The following is a 19,897-nucleotide window of genomic DNA, read 5'->3' as shown; positions in this document are numbered from 1 at the left end:
GGAAAATAAAGAGAAAATATTAATAATGAAAATATTAATAATAAAATAAAAATGGTAATAAAATAAAAAGGGAAATTTACAATACAAATCTTTAATGAATAACTGTGAATAAATATTAACTTATCTCTTAGAGCAGGAGAGAGAAATGAGAAGGATTACAGACTTAGTGGACTCTTTATGGATATTGGACTACTCTCATTGGTCACTTTTTTATCTGACCACTTAAGACTTTCTTTCATTGGTCTATTATCTGTGTTCTTGTTTTACTATGTTTTTCTGTTAATATTGTATTGCTTTTAAGTGCTGTGGAGCAGTAAAAAGAAAAGGTTAAGCAAAATATGAAGTCTCTCTCCATGTAATAAAATCCTCCATTACATAAAAGTAAGAACTATAAAAATCATTGCATATCCAATCAACACATCTAGGCAAATATCCCTACTTGCCTTCCCATAGAAGTAGTCTGTATATAAAACTGTGAGATATTGTATATCTAATTTGCATATATTATCTAGAGTTCTCTGGTGCATTGGTCACAATGGGCAAGATTAAAAGTAGCGCAGCAAATCATTTGCGAAAACACCACGCATTATGGCTTTTTTGCATTTGGGGTTGCGCAGCTATTGCAAGTTGCAAAACAACTTATTTTGCGTGCACGTTAAGCCACGTAATCTAAACAGCTAAATCGCGCGCTTGTTCACTTATTCCCCATAGAAGTCAATAGAGATGACGAATAGAAAAAAAAACACACAAAAGCCCTAATATGTTGCGCAAAGCCCATGACATATTCTCCTTGAAAAGTGTACATGAAAATGTGAATATTTTATATTACGAAAATGTTTTCGTAACGGAATATGTTCTATTTATTTCTAAATAAATATTTCTCTATATATGTGAGGATTTCTGGACAGATATATGTATTTATAGTAAGATATGTATATGAATATATATATGTCAAGATATCTAGAGAGCTATATGCGAATATTGCTTTGAAAATTCCTCTGAGATATTGTTTAATGTGCATAAGATTGTAATGGGAAATATTTTCATTATCTCCATAGTTAAACATATCTCTATACATATAAATCCATGTCTCTCTATATATGTGTATGTATGTCAATGCAAAATTTTTCAAAACTTGTAATAGCTGCGTAATTGATTGTGAAAATACCACATCACACGCAGAAAACTCATAACGCGCTACTTGTAATCTTGCCCAATGTATACAGACTACTTCTATGGGAAGGCAAGCTGGGATACTTGCCAAGGTGTGCTGGTCGAATATACAATATGTTTTATTGTTTTGTAAGTGGATAGATAGATGATAGATAAATAGATAGATAGATAGATATAGACATAATAAATAGAGAATATTTAACCAGATTTTCTTTTTTTAATTCAAATGTGTTTTTTTTTTTAGCCAGAGTAACACACAAAGCAAAATTAAACTTCAAAAGAAAATATTACATTAGTGAAAGTTAACTTCAGTAATACAATAGCTATGATTAATAAATGACATAAGCAGGTATAAATTATTACTATGCCAAATGTACAATAAAGATGATTCTAGCTGAAGATGGTGGAGGCGCTTTGAGAAGTGATCAGATTTATATCTGAGAGTACTGATGAGCAAAGTCTAGTTGATTAACAATAGGCATCTAGATATACAAGACAAAGACTCTTTTGATGAAGCTTTCTGTGTGACTTTCTGCATTTTCTGAAAGTTATTTTCACCTTCCTGACATACTAGTATTTTTGTTACAAAATTTTGTATTTTTTTTTATTTTGTTCTATATATGTGTGTGTGTGTGTGTGTGTATATATATATATATATATATATATATATATATATATATATATATATATATATATATATATATATATATATATAAAGTCAACATTGGTATCTAAACTTGTATTAAAAAATAGATTAAAGGGACAGTTAAGTCATTATTAAACTTTCATGATTCAGGTAGGGGATGAAAATGTAAACAACTTTCCAATTTACCTTTATCGTCAAAGTTGCTTTGTTCTGTTGGTATTCTTTGTTAAATGTTAAACCTTCTGATTTCGAAAACCGTTGAAGGCCGCCTCTTATCTCAATGCATTTTGGCCTTTTTTCACAGTTAGACAATGCTAGTTAATGTGTGCCATATAGATACCATTGTGCTCACTCCCATGGAGTTATTTATTAGTCAGCACTGATTGGCTAAAATGCAAGTCTTTTAAAAGAACTTTAAAAGATCTTTTTAAATAGACTGTCCCTTTCAGGTAATCCTGAAAATCTGACCTGTTAGGGATGTCTGAGGACAGTATTGAAAATCCTTGCTCTACACTAATATCAGTCAATTGTGCAATATTAGAAAGTGCAACAATTACGCTGCTGCATTCATTTTTTATTTAAATTTAAACAGATTTTACTTAATATTTTTGCAGGTAAAAATGTTTTAACATGTTACTGTTTCATTTGCAGGATGGTCATTTAATTATGCCCAGATAATTAAAGGGATACAAAACCCAATTTTTTTATTTTATGTTTTGAATAGAGCATTCAATTTTGTGCAACTTTGTAATTTACTCACATTATACCTTTTTATTCATTCTCTAGGTATCTTTATTTGAAAAAGCAAGAATGAAAGCTTAGGAGACGGCCCATTTTTGGTTCAGCATGCTGGTGGCTAGTGCTTGTTTATTGGTGGCTACATTTAGCCACCAATCAGCAAGCACTACCCAGGTGCTGAGCCTAAAATGGGCCGGCTCCTAAGCTTTCATTCTTGCTTTTCAAATAAAGATACCAAGAGAACGAAGACAAATTGATAATAGGAGTAAATTTGAAAGTTGCTTAAAATTGCATTATCTATCTGAATCATGAAAGAAAAATAATTGGGTTTAGTATCCATTTAAGCCATTATTTATCTTCGATACTTGTATATGTACATATAGATATTTTAACTTTCATGTCCTTTTAATTTACATAGTGTTAAACAATGTATCATTCTGTTGATGATGCCACTCTTTGCCATTGGCTTACTGAAAACTGTTTATGTTTACTTTCCTGAAAACTAAAGTAACAAAAATAATGTTTGCATTATAAATATGAAATAGTAATATTAAATAAAGTAATATTGACAAAAAATATATGTTATAGTTAAGATTGGAATGTGTGATGAATTTTAAACAACTTTCCAATTTAATTTTATCACCCCTTTTGCTTTAAACTCTTGGTATTCTTAGTTGAAAGCTAAACTTAGGAGGTTCATATGCTAATTTCTTAGACCTTGAAGGCCGCCTCTAATCTGAATGCAGACAGTTTTTTTACCACTAGAGGGCGTTAGTACATGTGTTTCATATAGATAACATTGAACTCACGCATGTGAAGTTACCTAGGAGTGAGCACTGATTGGTTAAAATGCAAGTCTGTCAAAAGAACTGAAATAAGGGGGCAGTCTGCAGAGGCTTACATACAAGGTAATTAGAGAGGTAAAAAGTATATTAATATAACTGTATTGGTTATGCAAAACTGGGGAATGGATAATAAAGGGCGTATCTATCTTTTCAAACAAATAAAAAATACTGGTGCTGACTATCCCTTTAAATTAATTTTCTTAATTTCCACAGGTTTTTAGAACATCTTTAAATGTTTTATTTAAAAAAAGTTGTGTCTATTAAAGTTATAAATTATATAAAAGGTTATTCATCACACAATACATTATGCCATAACTTATAAAAAAAAGAGCAGACAGAGTATTGAACTGTCAGTATCCTATAAAATAATGTCAATTCCTTATCATATTAGGTTCTGCTTTTCCCGAAGAATCCTGCATTTGTTATTAGCATTGTGCTAAAATAAACACATTTATTACCTTTTCATAGCAAATGAAAACAGCATAAGTTGTGAGGTTCTGCTCTATAAACTGTGATGTTTTTGTTCCTTGTCAATTAGATGTTTTTTTTGTTGTTGTTGTTTTACAGGTACCCCTGAGGATTATGCACAATATTTTTATATGAACATTACTACCGCAGAGCTTACACTCCTGAAACCAATAAATAGAGATTTACACCAGAAATTCGATTTAGTCATTAAGGTAATATCTTTGATTACCATTTGCATGAAATTAATTTAAAGCAATTGTATGTGAAGTCAATATCTACTATGTCTTAACAAAAAAAAAAAAATGTGTGTGTATATATATATATATATGGGAGATATATCCCAGAAACGTCAATAAATTTGACCTTTTCGTTTGATGAAAATCCTGGTGTGTTGCTGTTTTGATTGTGCCATTATTTTTCACGGACTTACCAGGTGGTTGATCTCAGGAGGGTGGATTCATGGAACTATGTTAATATAGCATAACGTTTCAGAACCACATATGTTCCTTTGTCAAATGCATCTATGTGGTTCCGAAACCACTTTGATATAATAAATGTGAATTTTTATTCTGAAGTCCAGTGAGTGCTTATCTCTGCTATGATATCTGGATTCTTTATATAGCACCTTGGCATTTATAACTCTCATTACAAGGAGTGCATCTATTTGGATATATATATATATATATATATATATATATATATATATATATATATATATATACAGTATATATATATATATATATATATATATATATATATATATATATATATATATATATATACAGTGTATATATATATATATATATATATATATATATGTGTATGTACATATTAAAAAAATAGATACTGAAAGTAGGGATGAGCGAATGTTTCTAAAAATTTGAAATTTAAAACGAATTTTGATACATTTGTTGGAATCAAATTTTGAATGTTTATATAACAGTCTAACATTCTATTTTCGAATTTTCATTTTTTAAATTTTCAATAAAATTCGAAAATATTTGTAATATAATAATAGAATGTTTAGCTATGTATTCATTCAATTTCGAAATGTAATATTCAAATTTGAATGTCACATTTGAATTTGAATGTCACATTCAAATTCAAAATAGTATTTCTAGTCTACAACTGTGTTTAAAAAAATGTAATATTCGAATTTGAATGCTACATTCAAATTCAAATGTAACATACAAATTTGAAATTGTATTTCTAGTCTAATACTAGGGCGAAAGAAAGAGACAGCGCAGCCCCACATCAAGGTAGTAGTTTCACAATTTTAATTCACACTCAAAAAATAATGCACTTACAGACAGACAATAAAGATATCGCATTAAGCAAGTCCCAGTTCTTTCAGGGATCTATTCAGGTTCACGGCTGTCGATACTGCCGCTTCAATGTTGTTTGCAGACACACAGTCTCAATGAATCAAAGCCGTCCTTGGCTCCGCCCCCAACGCGTTTCGTCTGTGCTATCCAGACTTTCTCAAGAGGAAGTGATGCTGTCCTGCACGCTCCTGTGAGTCACTATTTACATCCGTTTGTGGGTTGTGTATTTCCCACGCGGTACAATATTTTACTTTTATCAACCTAGGCATTACACGCCCGCCCAAAATGTACAGTACAACCGATAAGTGCACGATAAGTCGCTAACGACACATCCTGGATGTGTCGTTAGCGACTTAGCGTGCACTTATCGGTTGTACTGTACATTTTGGGCAGGCGTGTAATACCTAGGTTGATAAAAGTAAAATATTGTACCGCGTGGGAAATACACAACCCACAAACGGATGTAAATAGTGACTCACGGGAGCGTGCAGGACAGCATCACTTCCTCTTGAGAAAGTCTGGATAGCACAGACGAAACGCGTTGGGGGCGGAGCCAAGGACGGCTTTGATTCATTGAGACTGTGTGTCTGCAAACAACATTGAAGCGGCAGTATCGACAGCCGTGAACCTGAATAGATCCCTGAAAGAACTGGGACTTGCTTAATGCGATATCTTTATTGTCTGTCTGTAAGTGCATTATTTTTTGAGTGTGAATTAAAATTGTGAAACTACTACCTTGATGTGGGGCTGCGCTGTCTCTTTCTTTCGCCCTAGGATTTTCAATTAAAGAGAGCGTTTGGAAACAAGCCTCTGGAACCAGCTGCACCTCATTTTCAAATTTGTGAATAGGAGTTGGCAATACCATTCCTGCAACCAATATAGCCATACGAGTGTACTCCTAAGACTACTTCCCTGCAGTGGGTAATATCATTCTGAAAAACACATCAGTGTTTTTATTTACCTGCGTTTTTGATTCACTTATGGTTTTTACATACCTGTTGTACTGTTTTTAATTTATTCTTACTTATTTATCTTTTTTATCAACAAATGGGTTTATGAACATGTATGAATATTTTTATTGATTTACCAGTGTGCAATATCTATTTAACAACTGTGAATTGTTCATAGCCATTTGCCATATTATCTAAAGTACTTTAATTTCACATCCACCCCTCCACCTAGTTGCGCTGTGAATACTTTAAGTGTAGTGTCTAGTCTAATACTGTTTTTTAAAATGTAATATTCAAATTTAAACGTGACATTGAATTCAAATGTGACATTCAAATTCGAAATAGTATTTCTAGTCTACAACTGTGTTATATAAATGTAATATTCAAATTTGAATGTTTCATTTGAATTCAAATGAAGCATTTTAATTCAAAATAGTATTTTTAGTCTACAACTTTGTTTTATAAATGTAATCTGAATTCATAATTCTTACTTTCCTATATTCTGCACAGTGATTGGTTGATACATACAGGAACTTGTTTTCATATTGGCCACAGCAAAGAATATAAAATATAAAAGAATCAAGTCCTGGGATTACAAAACAACACAATTTATTTTGTATGCAGATTATTGCAATGTGTTGAATATTTTTTTGCAGTGGAAATACAAATTTGTCTTTGATTATTATTATTATCATTTATTTGTATAGAATAAAGAAAAGAACAGAGGGAGGGCGCATCCCCTCTAAGTGTAATATGTTTGTTACAGGCAAAAATTTATTAAAATATACAATTTCAAACTCACACAATCAAACCTCAAACATGTGAGGTATGTTCAGGCACTGGGAGAACAACTTTCTGGGTCTCTCAAGGCAAATCTGTAGCCATGTATTTGATACAGCTCACTCGGTCTGGAGGTTTAGATGTTAATTCTTCACTAGTGATATCCAGTATCAGGGACTCCTCCGGTCCCAATATTGTCCCCAGAAAGGATTAAAAGTGTTCCAAAACACACCAACACTTAATAGTTCTGTTAAAAGTATATATAAATATAGCTACCACCACGCTCAGTCTTCTGAACAGCTAAAGCGCAAGAATAAAGCCGGCTTGCTTGAGGTTGCGGTTGCTGAAACGGCTGACGTGGTGACGTGATGCGGTGGGCGTGACCTTACGCATTTCGTAGGGAATCTCCCTACTTCGTCAGAGGCTGCCCACTGTAACCACCAATGCATCTTAAATAGCAATACCTGAGGCCACCCTATTTTCCGGAACTGCCCTCAGGTATATCTGAAACCATATTTGTTAAGGGCAACATGTGCATACATTATATATATTTAACACATAGAAATAATTTAATCGTTTTGTCGCCCGTACTTTAAAAATATATGAAAAAGGATAAACGAATGCATGTCTGGAGTGCTAAAAAACATACATGTTAAAAACAATATCACCAGTGACAATATCACCAGTAATTACGATATTGATCTAAAATTCCAAAGGAGTGCATTATTTATTATTATTTTAAAAACCGCATTTCATTACACTTCATAAATATTTATTTATAAATAAAACATATGATAATAACCTTTAAAAAACCCCTATAAAATACCAGGAATGGTGATCATAATTTAGTCACACATATATTATATAGAAATTACAAAAAATGATTTAAATTCCATTCAATCTAAAGTTAAAACACTCGTTACTTTCCTATGAATTAAAGGTCAACCCAGTATTTATTGTGTTGAAATTCCTTATCTCAGATCTACATGTGGAAATAATTTGTAACATATAATCTACAACTCATGATTTATAATCTATAATTTATAATCCATAAAAAGCTATACCATATTGCATGCACTTCATACATAATTTAATTAATATAAAATATTAAATATTAAATATTAAAAATTCAGTGTGTATACCAATTCACTAGATTACACCCTACTACAAACTAATGTGAATACATATGTAAGTGTAAGTGGTGTAAAATTAGGAATGGATATTTATGACAAGTAGGTATGAGAAGGAGGGGGGCACAATAAAATGACATCTATCCCAAAAGGGACAACTCATGTTTCGCCACTAGATGATTGTTTAAAACTAATGATTATAAAATTCATATTCAATCATCTACTAAAAAGGCCGCTAGATCTATTTCTCGGTTCATCCCACTGGGCTCCAGTGTTCCCAGAGTCCTAATCCAATAGGTTTCTCTTCTTCTCAGGGCTATTAGTCTATTACCTCCTCTTATATCCAGTTTTACTCTCTCAATAGCCTTAACCTGTAAACTACTTGGATCTTTGTTATGGGCTTCAGAAAAATGTGCTATAACCCCATGGGACAAAACACCTTTTTCAATGTTAACAACATGTTCCCTAAAGCGGGTTTTCAAACTTCTTTTTGTTCTTCCAATATATACTTTCCCACATGAACAAGATAAATGGTACACTACATGTGTGGTTTTGCAATTTAAGGATTCTTTGATTGAATAAATTTTATCATCTCTTAAAGATTTAAATTCCGTATTCACCTTGTCCCAGTGTAGGCAACTTAGGCAGTTTTTTCTTCCACATTTAAAAAAACCGAAGCCCGTTTCTGTAACCAATTCTTACACTTAGCCTCTTCTCTTAGTTTACTGGGAGCTAGAATATTTTTCAAATTGTCATTTTTTTTAAAAATGATATGTGGTCTCTCAGTTAAAACGTCTTTTAAAATCGGATCTTGCAGTAAAACTGGCCAATGTTTTCTAAAAGATTTTTCAATTTGTCTAGAGGCTCTATTGTATTTGGTTATAAACAGGGGTTGATCTTTCATTTCCTTAGTATTTCCGGGATTTTTGTCTTTTTTTGTTACCAGAAGGGTGTTTCTTTCTATTTTCTTGGCTCTAGTATACGCATCTGATATTACTATAGGATCATATCCTTTGCTTATGAATCTCTTCTTAAGTGTTTCTGACTCTTTCTCAAAAGTTGTTAGATCTGTACAATTTCTCCGAACCCGTTGAAATTGCCCAAACGGTATATTTCGAATCCATTTGGGGTGATGTCCACTAGTAGCATGTAAATATGCATTAGTGTCAGACTGTTTTCTGAAAAGGCTAGTGATAGTTTTTTCTCCTCTATGGGACAATGTTAGGTCCAGGAAAGTTATATTATCACCATTATGTGATTCAGTGAATTTTAAGTTTAAAAAATTCTGATTTACATGTCTGACTAGCCCTGCTACTTCTTCTGATGTGCCCTTCCAAATTACGAGGACATCATCAATGAAGCAAAACCACTTGACAATCTTATCTTTAAAGGGATTATTCGTATAAATATACGAATCCTCCCACCACCCCATGTACAGATTAGCAAAATTAGGGGCGAATTTCGTTCCCATCGCTGTGCCTGTTTTCTGAAGGAAGAACTCTCCTTCAAACAGAAAAAAATTACTCTTTAAAATGAAATCAATCGCATTCAAGATGAATGTTCTTTGTGTTAAATCTATATAACCAGTCTGTCTGAAATGATACTCAATAGCTGCTTGACCTAGATCATGCGGAATGCAGGTGTATAGAGATGAAACATCTAAAGTTACCCACATATATTCATCTTTCCAGGTGCATTGTGAGAGCTGTGTTATAATGTCAGTTGAGTCTCTCACATAAGACTGGAGACAGGGGACAATGGGTTTTAATATGACATCCACATATTCAGACAATTTTGACGTAAGTGACCCTATTCCAGACACTATTGGTCGTCCGGGGGGATCAATTAAGCTCTTGTGGATTTTGGGGAGGTGGTAAAATATTGCAATTTTTGGTTCTACCACCTTTAGAAATTCAAATTCTGATTTTTCCAGAACCCCCAAATCCCTTGCTTTACAGATCAGGTTGTCATATTGTTCTTTAAAAACCTTTGTTGGATTTCTATTTAATTTCACATATGTGTCTGTGTCCCCTAAAAGTCTGTAGGCTTCTCTCAAATAGTCAGCTTTGTCCTGCAGAACTATTCCGCCTCCTTTGTCAGCTCCACATATGACCAAAGAATGGTCATTTTTTAAATCATTCACTGCTTTCTTTTCCTGTAAACTCATATTGTGGTTTACATGCGATTCTTTGTTCGTGCAAATCTGCTCTAGATCTTTTAATACGAGTTTGTTAAACACTGGTATGAAATTACCCTGTGCTTGTACTGGATAAAACATGGAGTTTGGCCTTAGACCTGTATGGTTAACTTTTAGGTCCTTCGACTCAACTTCAAGTTCTTCTAATATATGGATAAGATTTTGTGTGTTCTCTATTTCACTCTCTAAATCTTCTACAAGTATTGTAGGTGTGTCTAAGATCAGAGATTCATCACAAACATTTGGTGATTCATTTTCTACACAAACAGACTTGTTTGAATTTTTAACATGAAATCTTTTGAGGGTTAGTTTTCTTGAGAATTTTTCAAGATCTATAAACAACTCAAAATCTTTTGGATGATTAGTGGGTGCAAGTGACAAGCCTCTCTCTAGGACTCTTGTCTCAGTCTCTGTTAAGATTTTCTTACTAATGTTGAAAATCTTTTGACTATTCTCTTTCATTATTGCCATTCTCTCTCTTTTAGCCTTTTTGAGTTGGAGTCCCACTCCTCCTCTACATCCTCTTCTCTTTCTCCTCTTTTGGGGTTTCTCCCCATCGGGGAGTTGCACACCCCTAAAAAAGAAGAGGAAGAGGGGTGGTTGGATGATGGTTCTTGATAGTCATTTCTATTGCTTTTTATTTCTCTGTTCCCTAACTTTCCCAAATTTTGCCAGTGAGGTAATCTGGGTCTTGCACCCATATCATCATATTCTCTAAAATCTCTTGTGTTAGCATTATAGTAATTATTATTAGAAAAAATAATCCAAAGGACCAAAGGATATAAATAAAAAGTCAATTCTTTATTGTTGAATTAAAAGAAATGGGCATCAAAATAGGGGGAAAAGGAAGAAACGAGCAGGTCTTACGCGTTTCGGCAAGGTTCAGCCGTACTCATAGACCATACATGCTCACAGGTGATACAAACTTATATACCGTATAAGGATTACCCATTGGTTAAAACATCACACACCTCCTAAACACCCTTTTGAAAGGGATAATATCACACAGGTTATATTATAGAAAATTAACGGTTTAACACCATTACTCAGTGTATTTATACATAGTACTGAAGATCCTAAAACAAAACAAAATACCTATTACATTATAAATAAGGCAAATATATACAAAAGGAAACATCATAATGTAAAAAATATATACAGACCAATAAATCAATAACAAAATAGAAACACCCATAGATATAAATTTTGTAAATTTTATTCGTAGGTATAAATTTTATCAGATGATCACACTAATGGATAAGAAATATATAAGTAATTCATATATATTAAATATGTTGGAATATATATTAGAATGAATAGTTCCAGTTAATAATATTTAAGCATGATCATTATGATGTAATAAATACCTAGAAATGACTATACATGGCTGAATATAAATTCATTCAAAATAATTAATTGATATATTTCTAGAGAAAATAGGTTCAGTAATATACATATAAATTAGTTCTCCCAAAAATTAATGAGGTCATTCTCTGAATTAAAGCCATCAGGTTTCAAAGTGCATAGTTTATGGATCCAATAAACCTCTTGGCGTGCCAAGGTGGACCATTTATCGCCACCTCTAGGATTATTCTTAATGATTTCTATGGCATTCCATTTAAAACTACACACATTTCCATGATGTATATCTATAAAATGGCTTGCTAAATCGGAACAATGTTGTTCATTTCTAATGTATCCCAGATGTTCACGGATACGAGTACGAATGTCACGGGAGGTCATACCCACGTACTGAATTTTATGTTCCGTGCAACAGTTGAGATACACTATATATGAAGAAGAGCAATTGATACAACCCCTCGTATCAAACGTCTGATTAGTGACATAGGAACTAAATGAACTACCTATCTTAATATGCTCGCAAGCTTTACAGTTCTTTCCACATTTATATGTTCCATTATGTCTAAGCCAAGAACTTTGGCTATCAGGTTTTCGCAACTGACTAGGTGAGATCAAATTGCCCAATGTAAGCCCTCTTTTATATGTAAATCTACATCCTCCTTTAACCACATCCTTAAGAGAATCATCTCCATATAACATAGGCAAATATTTTTTAACTATGTTACAAATTTGATAGTATTGGTTGGAATACCTTGTAATGAAATTTGGTTTATTGTCAAATTGGGTCTTTCTGTCACTGGACTTGTCTGCTACTAAAAGTAAACTATTTCTGTCACATTGTGTTGCATAGTCATGAGCCTGTTTAATAACTTTCTTACAATAACCCCTCTTTTGGAGTCTAATGCCTAAATTATTACACTCAGAGTTGTATACTTGTTCATTTGAACAAATTCTACGATTTCTAAGGAACTGTCCTTTCGCTATACCCTGGAACACATGTCTTGGATGAGAGCTGGAAGAGTGTAGGATTGAATTCCCAGCTATTGGTTTACGAAACAATTGAGTTTCAACTTTATCAGAGTTCCCATCAATAACCAACTCCACATCCAAGAAGTGTATTTTGTGCTTTTGCCATTCATATGTAAACTTAATCTCAGGGATGCAAGAATTAAGATATCCAACAAATCTCTGTGCCTCTGAGGAGTTAAATTTGGTGAGAAATATAAGATCGTCAATAAATCTTTTGTAACAAACAATTCCCCCAGATGAATCAATACCATTAGGTCCAAAGAGGTATTTATATTCAAACCAGCCCATAAATAAATTGGCATAGGAGGGGGCGAATTTCGCCCCCATGGCTGTGCCCCTCAATTGGACGTAATATGATCCCTCAAACTGGAAGTAATTGCGTTCCAAAAGAAAACGAATAGATCTAATAATGAAGTCTTTAGTTTCATTTGAATAGTTAGTAAGCCGATTAAGGAAAAATGCTACAGCTTCCAGGCCCAAAGTGTGTGGTATAGACGTGTTTTTTTCTACTACTTTGGGAGGGAGAGGAGCCCTCCTATCCTGTGAAGGAACAAGATTTATCCCAGCTTTGGATCTTTTGTCCGGTCAATAGAGGCTGTATTCACAGCATTTGGGAGCACCACGCAAACGAATTGGAAAGGACAGCGTCTGACAGCGTCTGACGTCACCCGGAAGTGCTGAGGAGGTACATGCTGGCCGGAGACGCCGAGAAGGAAAGAACGCTCAAACCTCGTGGAAAGGTGCATTGCCACGGAGCTGATGTTTACACCATAGAGGTGAGCGATACGTCCTGTGTGAAGTGGATAGTGGCTGCATACCCATTTACAGTACCGAGAGATGCTGTAATAGCCTTCCTTGGAGTGGTGAGTCAGGATTGTCTTTGACGCTGTCCATTTATTTCTCCCTTTACTTGCTGTGTACACTGAACATTGTGTTATACCTCTTTAATCTGACTGAACAGAATACGTTGGACATAACTATATCCATTTGCCTAACTACACACACGGACTTTGCACAAGTGTTTCTAGTAATTATTATTACCCTTATTTTTATTTGGGTGTTGGTATATCCTATCTTGATTATTCCCTTGTAATTCCATCCTATTGTGCCCTCCTTCAAAGTCCCTACACTCTCTGTTTGAAAATCTCCGCCCTCCAAAGTTTTGTTTCGGGGTCCCCTTATTCTGAACATATTGATTGTGTGTACCTTTATTTTTATTTTTGTTGTTATTGTTATGATAGTGGTTACTATTATGGCCATTCTGTTTGGTATGTTCTCTAAAACCTTCTTTTGGACCAATGTTTCTATTTGCACCTTGCTTAGGGGGATCCCTTACATTGCTATTTGCACTTTTATTATTTTGTATTTTTCTATTTTTGGTGTTCGTGTTAAACCTGGGTTGACCATTTACATGAAAACGTCTTGATTTTTCCTCATTTGGAGTTGCTTCACTAATTTCAGTTTCCTGTTCTCTATCTTCCTTGGCTGTATTTGCTGCCAGGAAGGCATTGTTTAATTTCTTTTTCTTAATTTTAATGACTTCACTTTCAAAAGCGGCTATAGATTGCCTATTTCTTTCATCTAAGTCATTAAAATGTTCATTTGTTCCACATTTTTCCAAATCCCCTTCAATGTCTTTTATTTGGTCTGTCAAAAGTCTAACTTTTTTGTCTCTGTATTTTATGGCAATATCTATTAATTTGTTGGAACATTCTCCCAATGCTTCTTCCCACTCAATGTGTAGTTCCACTTCTTCCAATTCAAAAATGCAAGTCTTAGACATTTTTAACCCATTCGGCACTAAATTGTTTTCTTTATAATTTTCAAGTGCTATTAGGTCATACCAGTGTCTGACTTGCATTTTTGACAATTTCTCTAACTTTTTAAAGAGCGATTCAGGATTAATATGATCCTCTAGATCGCCAGAGAAATTAGTGGATAAAATTCTACTTCTGTTAGTGGTACTAAAATATTTTCCATATTTGACTGACATGATGTTTATAACCTTAAAGGTAGAAAACCAATATGGTATGTGAATACCTTTAACAAATGAGGAGGTTATATAAATAAAACACACTTAAATAATTATATATATATATATATATATAAATAATATATATATATAAATATGTGTCAAGAATATGGTTAAAAGACAGATATGAACAGGATAGCAATTAAATGCAATAATAAATGCTTATATAATTTAACAGGCCAGGGGGCAGCTCTTTTACCAGAAAATATACAATACCCTAGGGAAAGTATATACAAATAGACAAATAATACAACACACTAAAAAGCGCCCCACATAAAAAAGGATATATGATGTATAAATTACATTCAAATGATGTTTCCAAAGATTTTTGGAAACATCATTTGAATGTAATTTATACATCATATATCCTTTTTTATGTGGGGCGCTTTTTAGTGTGTTGTATTATTTGTCTATTTATTTGTATAGCACCACCAAATTCCGTAGCGCTGGGTACAATGATAGGGGTATATAATGACAAAGATTTGTGATAAAATACAAAATATAACAAGACTAAACAAATCTAGTACAGGAGGAAGAGGGTCCTGCTCCAGAGAGCTCACCGTCTATAGGTTTAGGGTGCAGAGACATAAGGTTTGGGTAGCTTGTCACATCAGTTGTAGTTGCAGCAGTGAGTCAGGCAGTTCATGTATTAGTTTGGTTCGGATGAGGGATGGAGGAGAGATGGTAAGCCTCTCTGAATAGGTGCATTTTCAAGGAGAGTCTGAAGTTATACAAGGTTGGAGACAGTCTTATGGAGCGGGGTAAAGAGTTCCAGAGGACAGGAGCAGCACGTGAGAAGTCTTGGAGGCGGGAGTGGGACTTAGAGATAACAGGAGTTGAGAGACGTAGGTCAGAGGTTGATTGAAGAGGACGGGATGGGGAATATTTAACGATGAGAGAGGTAATATAGTTTGGAGTTAGACTGTTGAGTGCTTTGTAAGTTAGGTTTAATACTTTAAATTGTATTCTAGAGTGTATGGGGAGCCAGTGTAGAGACTAACAGAGTGGTGCAGCTGATGTAGATCGGCGACTTAGGTGGATGAGTCTAGCAGAAGCATTCATAATAGATTGGAGGGAGGAAAGGCGGTGTTTTGGAAGGTCATTTAGAAGTAGATTGCAATAATCACGCATTAATTTTTGCAATATTCAATGCGTGACTTTAATCTTCCTTTAAGCAATACAAGTTTACAATAAATGGTGTTACAAAAAGACAACTATGAAAATGTACTCTAGGATAAATAATATCGAGGAAGATTAGCATTTATGGAATATGTACTGATTCTAATGTTGAGGGTTATCTCAATTGTTAAAGAATACTAAATAGTGTTTTTGGTGTTTGGCAGTCTATGGTTTGAGTATCAAGCTTAGAAACACTGAAACACATATTTTTATGAAGGTACAATGAGTCTGCCAAGGCATAGAATCAATCTAGTGGATGATATGGGTTATATTATTTAGAATTTTATTAGCTTTTAGGTAAAGTCTTGTCTGGATGCAGAAATGTTTTTACTCTTTTTGGCTAGTGGGGAAAGATTAGGGATATGTGCTACTCAGCATGTACAGCTATCATATTCTTGTTTTTCTACTGTAAGAGTTACTCTTAAAGAGACAGTAAACCCCTTGAGATTTTAATATAGAATGTTTAGTTATGTGTAGTAAAACAACTTTGCAATATACTTTCATGATTTATTTTGCCCATTTTATATTTAGCTCTAAAAATTGTGGATTTTTTATTTCTCTCAGCTGGAATTGCACACGGTAGACTTATCAAGGCTAACCTTGCTACATATATTTCCATGATATGCCTAATGGCAATTTTACAAACATTTAGAATCCTTTAAAGGGATATGAAACAGTGCAACTTTAGTAAAAAAAAGTGAACTCAAAGTAAACATAAAAAGAAACAGATTTTGTTTAAAAAAACCCCGCAAACAATGTACTTATTTTCTTGCTCAATGAGCACTTAGAAATTCACAGTTAAGCAACTGCCTACAGCTAGATAAGAGAGCTACTATTGTGGATCTTAAGTTGTACTGTCACATGCTTCCAAGCTCCTCTACTGAACATGGGCAAGAAACTGACTGTAGCTTTTATAGTGGTCTCCAAACAACAATTCAAAGAGAAAAGTTATTCTTTTGCCTTCCTGTAGATCACAGCCCCCTAGTAGGGCAGTGACAGATAGTAATGGACTCTTCACAAATGAAGTAAAAATGATGAATAATACATTTTAGTGCTTTAGTGCTTTTTTATTACAACAATAGAACAGACTGTTTAATATCCATTATCAATTCTTTTAAATCAACTTTGTATTAATGGCTGTATTAAAATAAGAAACTTGGGCGGAACTGTTGATTTTTATGTCTCTTTAACAATCTGGGTTGAAATTAAAGGGACAGTCAACACCAGAATTGTTGTTGTTTAGAAAGATAGATAATCCCTTTATTACCCATTCCCCAGTTTTGCATAACCAACACTTATATTAATATACTTTTTATGTCTGTGATTCATTTGTATCTAAGCATCTTCTGACAGCCCCCTGATCACATGACTTTTATTTATAATCTATTGACTTTCATTTTAGCCAATTAGTGCAGTGTCTGCCACAAGCCAAGGGCGTAAGCGTGATTACAATGTTATCTATATGGCTGACATGAACTGTTGTGCAAAGCAAATAAAAAAACGTGATAAGAGGCGACCTTCAAGTGCTTAGAAATTATCATATGAGTCTTCCTAGGTTTAGCTTTCAACTAAGAATACAGAGAGAAGAAAGCAAAATTGGTGATAAAAGTAAATTGGAAAGTTGTTTAAAATGGCATGCCCTATTTGAAACATGAAAGTGTTTTTTGGACTTGACTGTCCCTTTAAGTGTTAAACCAACATAGGGCTCGTTTCCATTGAGCTGCAATTCGGTTTGCTTGATCTTGCAAATAAATAAAAAAAACACTGTCAGAAGGCATTACACTTACCAACAGTTTCAAAAAGCACGTTTTCCCCATTACCGGCAGCGGGGGTCTGGCTGCCAAATACAATCCCATAGAAAACGATAGTAGCTGAAAATCAAAATTTCACACCCATTTTCCATTCAAAGTGCAAACAAGTAAAACACTGTCTGGTGCTGTTGGTAAAGTCTCAAACATTATGGCATGCTAAACTAGGTGTAAAAAAAGGAAAATAATTTTTTAGGCCTATTTTGCATTGAATTTTAAAGATTTGCAAACAATAAACAGTAGGTTTTTCTTTTTTTCTTTTTTTTATATGTAATATTTAGTGCTGCCCCAGGCATAGACCAAGTTGGACTTATATTCTTAATTAATTTCAATATGCACTTACATATACAAATATAATCAAGCTCATAACTCAAATTAGACTAATGCATGGGGCAGCATTAAATAACATATTTAAAAATAAATTTAAAATGTATTTTTTTTAAAAAAGAGGCTAATCTTAATTTAAAATAAATTCTTTGATTATTTATTAGGTGACCAAATCACTCTACCTAACAGAAAAAACACCTAACTCCTAATGTTACAACTAACTACCGTATTTTTCCCTCTCTAGCCAATCACAGGTACTAATATAAAAAATTTTAATCCAAGGTCGGGCTACTATAGGAACAAACATGTTATGGTGCGATTTTCAAGAAAAATGGAGTTGGTTGGAAGTGTTAACACAAAGTTAACATACACATACATGAAAGACGGCTGCACGCATTGCGCAAAATATTTCAATGGAAACCTGGTGCTAAAATGGAGACGTAACTACTTTTAGCTGTCGGCAAAATTGCAATAGAAACCTGGTGCTAAAATGGAGCCATAAATTACTTTTAGCTGTCGGCAACTTCTGTAGTTTACGGTTCCATTTTTATTTATTTAATGGATATGTGCCCATAGTCTGACTAAACTATATAACGTTATAACAGCATATACATAAAAGGTAATGGTTGATTCAAGAGGATAATTAGCTGTAAAAATGATAGGGTAAAATATCAAGCCAATTTAAGAACCCCTTGACATATGCAGTGAGAATGTAATAAATTTAGACCCTGGTCTCGTAATTTTGTATAATAATAGGACTCTTTAGATACTTGTAGTATCTTTTTTATTATGCACAGGTGGTGACAAAATATTCATTACATGACAACAATTCTTAATAAACAAGGAGTATACAAATGTACTTTGGTTTACTTAATTCTTATTAAAAAAATGCCAATTTAATATATTAATAATTTATAATATTTTCTAGTGTGTTAAAATTTCTAAGTTTGTTTTATAATGAATAGTAATTTATTTATATATTTTTTGCATTATTTAAAGAACTTCAATTACTGAACATCCCAACACATGAAAGCATAATTATTTTTAACTACTGACCCTCGCAAATGTCAAAATAAACTCCTAGGAACATAAATAGCATAATCAATCCTCATTAAATTGTACAGGTAGTCCTAGGCAGTAAGTAATTCTAGTTATCTTCCAGATGTAGCCTTTCAAAACTTTATAATCCTTTTTTTTTTATTTCCTCATAGAATATATTTAATCATCTACAAGGAGAAATGCCACTTTAATATAATTGGTTAACATAAGGTTTGTAGTTGTAAAGTGTATATTTACAGTAAATAACTAAATAAATAAATAAATGAATAGATGTATTTAATGGGCACTGAGCCTTCAGATGCAGGAAAATGTATATTGAGTTGCCTGTTGCTGGGAAACCATAGAAACTATGAGGTAAAAATCTCTACAACACACACAAAAATAGCACAACATTGTTAGGGATTACTTTCAGTGTGAGCAATAGAAGAGTTAGCATAGTGGATGCATACAATTTATAAATGCAGGGATTATATTTTGATCTTTTTATCACCAGACTTTCTTTTTATTTGCTGTTGTGTGTCTCATGCCTACAATATAAAGCATTTCTTATCTGACAAAAGGGATATGTATTTATGTTTTTTTTTTCACAGCTTTTTTTCTAGTGGGGAAGAGTCCAAACCAGAACTAGTCACATTTTTTTTATATCAGCACAGTAAATATTAGCAATTAATCACTGCACTGTAGAAGATCTACATGCAAAATGAAATATATGTTGTACATTCTCCTATCTGTAACATTATATAAGATCAGATCTTATATAGGGATGTCTTACTCAACATAAATTCTCCTTTATTCTTGATGCAACTGTCAGAAAGAAAAAGTTTTGCAGGGTTTCTCTGTGACTTTGCA

General features: G+C 33.3%; 1 protein-coding gene across 1 annotated transcript in view; it reads left to right on the top strand.

Moving 5' to 3' along the window:
- Window positions 1-19,897, top strand: part of PCDH15 (protocadherin related 15) — a 1,588,775-nt gene that overhangs the window by 373,325 nt on the left and 1,195,553 nt on the right. Inside the window, exon 8 of the mRNA XM_053692906.1 lies at window positions 3,970-4,082. Within this exon, the coding sequence (XP_053548881.1) occupies window positions 3,970-4,082 (113 nt within the window). The remainder of the gene's footprint in view (window positions 1-3,969; window positions 4,083-19,897) is intronic.

This window comes from Bombina bombina, chromosome 9, assembly GCF_027579735.1.
Source record: "Bombina bombina isolate aBomBom1 chromosome 9, aBomBom1.pri, whole genome shotgun sequence".
Classification (NCBI taxonomy): Eukaryota; Metazoa; Chordata; class Amphibia; order Anura; family Bombinatoridae; genus Bombina; species Bombina bombina.
Note: the sequence above shows the minus strand (reverse complement) of the source record. Positions and strands in the feature narration are given on the sequence as shown.